General features: G+C 42.2%; 1 protein-coding gene across 1 annotated transcript; it reads right to left on the bottom strand.

Moving 5' to 3' along the window:
- Window positions 1-1,306: 1,306 nt before the first annotated feature.
- Window positions 1,307-2,835, bottom strand: LOC148847513 (putative F-box protein At2g36090). Its single transcript, XM_088951175.1, has one exon. The coding sequence runs from the start codon at window positions 2,590-2,592 to the stop codon at window positions 1,555-1,557; it is 1,038 nt and encodes a 345-aa protein (XP_088807301.1). The 5' UTR covers window positions 2,593-2,835; the 3' UTR covers window positions 1,307-1,554.
- Window positions 2,836-5,922: the final 3,087 nt, after the last annotated feature.

A 5,922-nucleotide genomic window follows, 5' to 3' on the forward strand; every position in this document is an offset into this window, starting at 1 on the left:
CCATATCCGATCCAATTTTAAAAAACTTGAAAGGAAGACTAAACTAACGAACATGAATTTAAGTTGACCTTGAGCTCGTGTAAATGATAAATAAGCCGAGCCCAGAGTGGTCACTTCTTGCAAGGATGCTGGTGTGTTGCTTGCCTCCATACGGACCATACCTAACAAATAAAATCAAAATCCAAATGTGGATTTGCTGGGAAGAAAAACAGCAATTCATGTTGGGTTTTAATTAGTGGATGAAGGCTACCCAATAACTGACAAATATAAATTAAAATCATACGAGATGATTGATAAGGACGCTCCACTTAATCCTCCTCCAACCTTGACATGATGCCTAGGTCTACCAAATTGTTCCTCCTAATAATAGGGTTTGGCATATTTGTTTGTTTGATCAAATGGGGCACCATGAAGCTTTTTAACACTAAGGCCATGTTTGGTTTGATAGAAAAATAAGCCAAATAAAAATAATTTACTACTTTGTTTCTCTCCTATTGCGTTATCGAAGGTGAAGTTGTTTTCATTCCAAGAAATAGAGTACAGTGGTTTAGAAAACATTATTAATTTTAATGTAAAATCACAGAAAACATGTTTACTTTGATGGTGGTGGTGGTCTGGATGTGAGCCCAAGACCTGTATTCGCATTAAATATTAAAATAATGGGATAAAGATTCTGATCAAATGAGTGTTAATTTTATCTTTTTACTTTTAATTTTTTATTTACACCTTAGGCTAGGGTGACCATGGGCTGGGCCCTAGCTGGGCTTTGCATTTACACTTATGATAAAGACTATAGTTGGATCAGGCCTGATTTCAGATATGTCTTATATATAATATTTTATATTAAATGATATAATATATATATGTATATATATATATAATTATTTTCTATAATATATCATATAAAATATTATATATTATAGGTGTCATATTATTATATTTATACATAAAATATACAACATAACATATAATCACATTTAAGCAGTGTCAAAAGAATATTCAGTGTGCGCCAAGTTATCATTCTAAAAATGAAAACATATTTTGTTTCTAAAAATATGGGCTTATTCGAAATCAAATTAGAAACGTTTTCACTTTGTTTCCCCAAAAACGCATCTACCAGACGTACACTCCATTCATCTCCCAGTCTTCCTTTCTCTTACCTGAAGCCTGAAAGCACTGAAAAGAAGTTCTATAACTGATTATTTGTGATTATGAAATAAGAAAGCAGAGATGATCAGAAGGTTGGGAGTTGGAGCCAGACCATCACTAAATGATTTGAAGTTCTGAACATGAACACACTGTTTCAACTTCCAACATAAAATTAAATATCATGATTTCTCTATTCATAGTTTCACTGTACAAGTAACCAAGTTATTTGGGGACAGGAGATGGCCGGTTTTCTTTCGTCCCCTTTATTTTGGCTCTGCTCTTTGCCTCTTTCTTCGGCTTTTTAACTGTAATAACTAACCCTTTAACCGTACAATCAATACCCCCTCCTCCAAAGTTAAAAAGAAAAAAAGAAAAGAAAAGTAATAATAATAACAAAAGCTGATTTTACCGGAACAAGCAAAGCATCCAAACGGAGGCGAAGAACAAGACGGAAAAAGCCATACACATCGAATCCAACTGCCCTTCGCGTCTCAGCTTCCTTTCTTTCCTCTCTGCCTTCCTTCTCAACAACTCCTCGTATCTCTCTTTCCCTTCCCCTTTCCTTCCCTTCTTTCTCTCTCCCCTCTGCATCGCTCTGTGCATAATTACCAAGCTGTCCTTCCCGTTCAAGTTTGTTCCATCCATATCCTCCACCTGTAAGCTCACCTCCCTCATCTGCATCTCCCCTCCTTCGCATCCTCCACAGGTTACGACTATCCCGCACTGCACGAATTCCGTCGACCCCCGATCTCCAGCCAGGATCGTCGCGAACCGGGCGTGTATCTCCCTCGACAGCCAGTGCCGCTGCACCGAGACAGGCCTCCAGCTCGAAAGGTTCGCCGCTCGCCGCCCGGTGGCGTCGATCACGATCCAGCTCAGCTTCAGGTTTTCCGCGAGGTCCTGGCACGTGCCGTCGCTGATTGTTATTGGTGTGGGAACAACTTCTTTCGGGTCGAGAAGGTCGACGCGGAACGGCGAGCACCGAAACCAGCCGGATAGCGTCTCTGTCTCGTGAACCTTGGAGAATAGAAGGTTGCCTCGGTAATGAATATCCACAGCGGAGATTATCTCAGGAGGGGAAACCGGAGGATTGAGATTCGACGGTGGTGCTTGGTCATGCGGGGAGACTAGCAGAGAGAAAGAGTCGGAGAAGAAAGAGCGGGCGCCGGCCGGGAAGCTGGAGACAATGTCGCGGATGCGTGGGGTGTCTGTAGAAGGCCACGTTGAGTGGCACATGTCTCTCCAGAGGCTTTCGTCATTGGAGAGAGCGTGTAATTGAGAAGACGCACAGCAGACGGAGGCGAGCGACGGACCGTCAAGGCGGGTGAGTATGTGCGCCTGAACAACGTCGGGGTGGAGGGCGGAGATTGTTGTGGTGGCTCCGCATTCTTTCTCGTCGGTCGTCATCGTCGTTGCTGATGATTTACAGGCGGAAATCGCCATTCGAAGTGGAGCAGAGTACGTTCCCTGCAGCTATTAAGCTGTTTGTCGTAGCACAGGAAAGGAGGGCCCAGAGGGAGTTTATATAGTGGTTGGGGTCCTTCATTAAAATATCCAATAAAAAATGCAATAACTTTTAATTTTCTGAAGGGCACTAATTTTTATTTATGACAAATAGGGGCCCTTTTTTGGGTTTTTCAGTTAATGTTCTAAATGGATTGAATGATTGATATATTTTTTTGAAATTTGATGTCAGCATCGAGGGATTGAAGGTAAATTGTCGGTTAATGAGAAGGAAGTCCGAGCACGTGGACGGTGGCTTGAGAATTTATATTTTAAAATGGAGGCGGGTTCTCGCAATATTCGTGAATTACGAATTTACGATCATAAACCGCCGATCCGAACCGCATCGAAAAATTCCGTTAATCAAATCAATCGGTTCGATTTCGATTCGATTATCAATTAACCTAATACAACCGGTGATTAATCGAACCATCCTATATATATATATTATATTATTTATTATTTATAATATATATTAAATATAAAAATTGAAAAAAAACTAAACGGATCAAAAACCAAAACTGGTCAATCGATTTATTTGGTTCGGGTTTTGTTTGAACCGAAAGACCAATTCGATTTGCACGATTCGGTAAACAAGTCATGATTGCCACGCTCCATATGCATGGGGTCCATACATATCGTGATTGGTTGGGTATCATTCAGTTTCCCTAGATGGTTGGGACACCGTCAGCTAATAGGGGTGCAATTTGGGCGGATTGGGCTGGGTTTATGGTCAACCCAGGCCCGGCCCTAAATTTTGGGTTTAAGGCCTAAATCCGAGTTTAAGCCCGATTTTTCCAATCCGAGTCCAATTCACCTTGCAATTTGATGCAATTGAGTTGTTGGGCCAGTTCGGGCTCAGGCTGGACCCGCCCAAGTTGCACCCCTATCAACTACAGGGGATCAATGAATCTTCCATACGGCAAATTGGTTGATGGTTGGAAAGGCATCCATGTAAGTTCTAAGGCCGCGTTTGGTTTTTTGCCGAAAAGCCCTTGTCAAGTATCTATTAAAAAATAAGCTCTTATCAAGTCACAAAATGAAGGTCTCATTCTTTGATATTTTTATGTAAAAATATTCATTGAAATTTCACACGGGATCTTCATAAATGGGAGCATTAAAATGTTGATTCAGTGGATGATCTGATATCATGGGTTATACATTGATTTTTTTTTTTTTTTTGTATTTTCATGCTTCACATTTATCATGGTTAGAGATTAATTTTATATTATTTTGCAATTTTTTTTATTTTTCATTATTTGATTTATGACATTATAAAATATGAATTGATGCATTTGACCTTGATGATTAAAAGCTTAATTACTTGCCACCTAAAACGAAAAAAACATTTCTTCCTTTAGATATTTTTAAAGGATTAATAGAAAAGGTATGCTGAAATCCTTGGATTGCTGGTCAATTTCAAGAGACCGGATCTTCTCCTCACATGCACATCCTATCATGCATTGGGAACATCTCCTGTATTTAATAGTAAATATTCATGGGAGATGTTCTCAATGCACGGTGGATGTGCATGTGAGGCGCTTATTTGTGAGGAATAGATCTTATCAATTTTAAGACAAGCTGTGTTTGGAAACGTGGGAGTTTATTGAATAAATGTTGTCATATAGGTGTCACTTCAGCATTTCTCACATTATGTATGAATTCATACGCATAAGGACTTGTAAAAGTAGACTTCAGTTTATTTGCATGCTTACCGTTGGGGGAAACTTCATTTTAGCGCTCATTGTTTTAATGATATGGCACCTAAGTGTCAATAAATGGGTTCATTATTATTTTTCTCTTTTCCAAACAAATTAAATACAAACGTCTACGGGTAAATAATAATTTGTAGCAAAGCCTATCCTTACATCTCTACTATTTTGAGGAGAGAGAGAGAGAGAGTGATCTATTTGAAAAACAAAATAATAAAATCTATGATGTCTAAAAGATATGGTATTGGAGGAGTTTTGACCAATCAAAACCCATCCATGAATTTTGATAAATAACACTTGAGTGGCTACCACATTTATGGTATTGGAAGAGTTTTTAACCAATGGAGGGCTGACTCATTGGTTTATTAGCTAGTTTGTTCCAATTTTGATGTGGAATCAAATCCCACAATCAGTACTTTGAGGGAAAAATGGGGTCCAAGGAACTAGGAAAAATTATGAATAATGCATAGCATCAAATCATAAGTTTTTTCGATATCATAGTGGAACCCAAAAAGAATGGTCACTCGAAGGAAATTGCATATTTTTTAGTTGGTACCAGAATGATAGTGACAAAGGCCACTTAATGGGTCTTGATGAGGGCGGATTTGGCCCTCTAGTGAAATTGTGACATGTGGCACCTCGTGAAAATTAGGCAAACACCCAGGCAACAACTTACCAAGTTGGTGTCCCACCTGGGCGCCGGTCTGGCTGGCCTAGCGCGGTCTGGCGCGACCTGCACACGGCCTGGCACGGCCTGCGCGCGACCTAGCGTGGCCTGCGTGTGACCTGGTGCGGCCTGCGTGGCCTACACGGTTTGGCGCGACCTGCACGACCTAGCCGGATCAGCCCGGCACATGATCCGACCTGGCCGACCTGGCAACCCATGAGACGCCCACTGATGAACCATAACAGCTTACCCCACGAGCTCGGTAGCTCACCAAGGAGCTCGGTAACTCACCAAAGAGCTCGCCAAGGAGCTCGGTAACTCACCAAAGAGCTCGCCAAGGAGCTAGGCAGCTCTCCAAGGAACTCGCCACCAAGGAGCCAGGCAGCTCGGCAAAGCTCACCACAAGCAGCTCGGCATAGCTCCCCTGGGCAGCTCGCCACTTGTAGGGTAGCTCGGTACAGAAGAGTTGTTTGGCGTATCGCAGGAAGATCTCCTACCTGACAACCTGGCCCAGACATCGACTCGCCGACTAACACAGGCGTCGACCTAACAACCTAGCCCAGACACCAACCCACCGAATGATGCAGGCGCTGCCTTGACAACCTGGCCTAAGCGCCAACCTGGCCGCTTGACACAAACGCCAGCCTGACGACCTCGAGGAGTTCACCACCGTACCCCGGTTCTGACGGGATGTGACGAGTCTTACCATTTGGACGTAATCCCTGCTCTCTAGTTCTCTCGTTTCTCCAATATCATCTTCAAAGCTCTCTATAATCAGAGTGCTAACTTAAGCGTCGGAGAGCCCCCGCCAGGAAAATACCCCCCGGGTCCTCTGATTCAGTTCTCGTAGGTCCCTCAACTCCCACTGCCTACAAAGGAAAGAAGACCACC

The sequence above is a fragment of the Nelumbo lutea genome, chromosome 6 (assembly GCF_056320005.1).
Source record: "Nelumbo lutea isolate HS-2025 chromosome 6, American lotus-T2T, whole genome shotgun sequence".
Lineage (NCBI taxonomy): Eukaryota > Viridiplantae > Streptophyta > Magnoliopsida > Proteales > Nelumbonaceae > Nelumbo > Nelumbo lutea.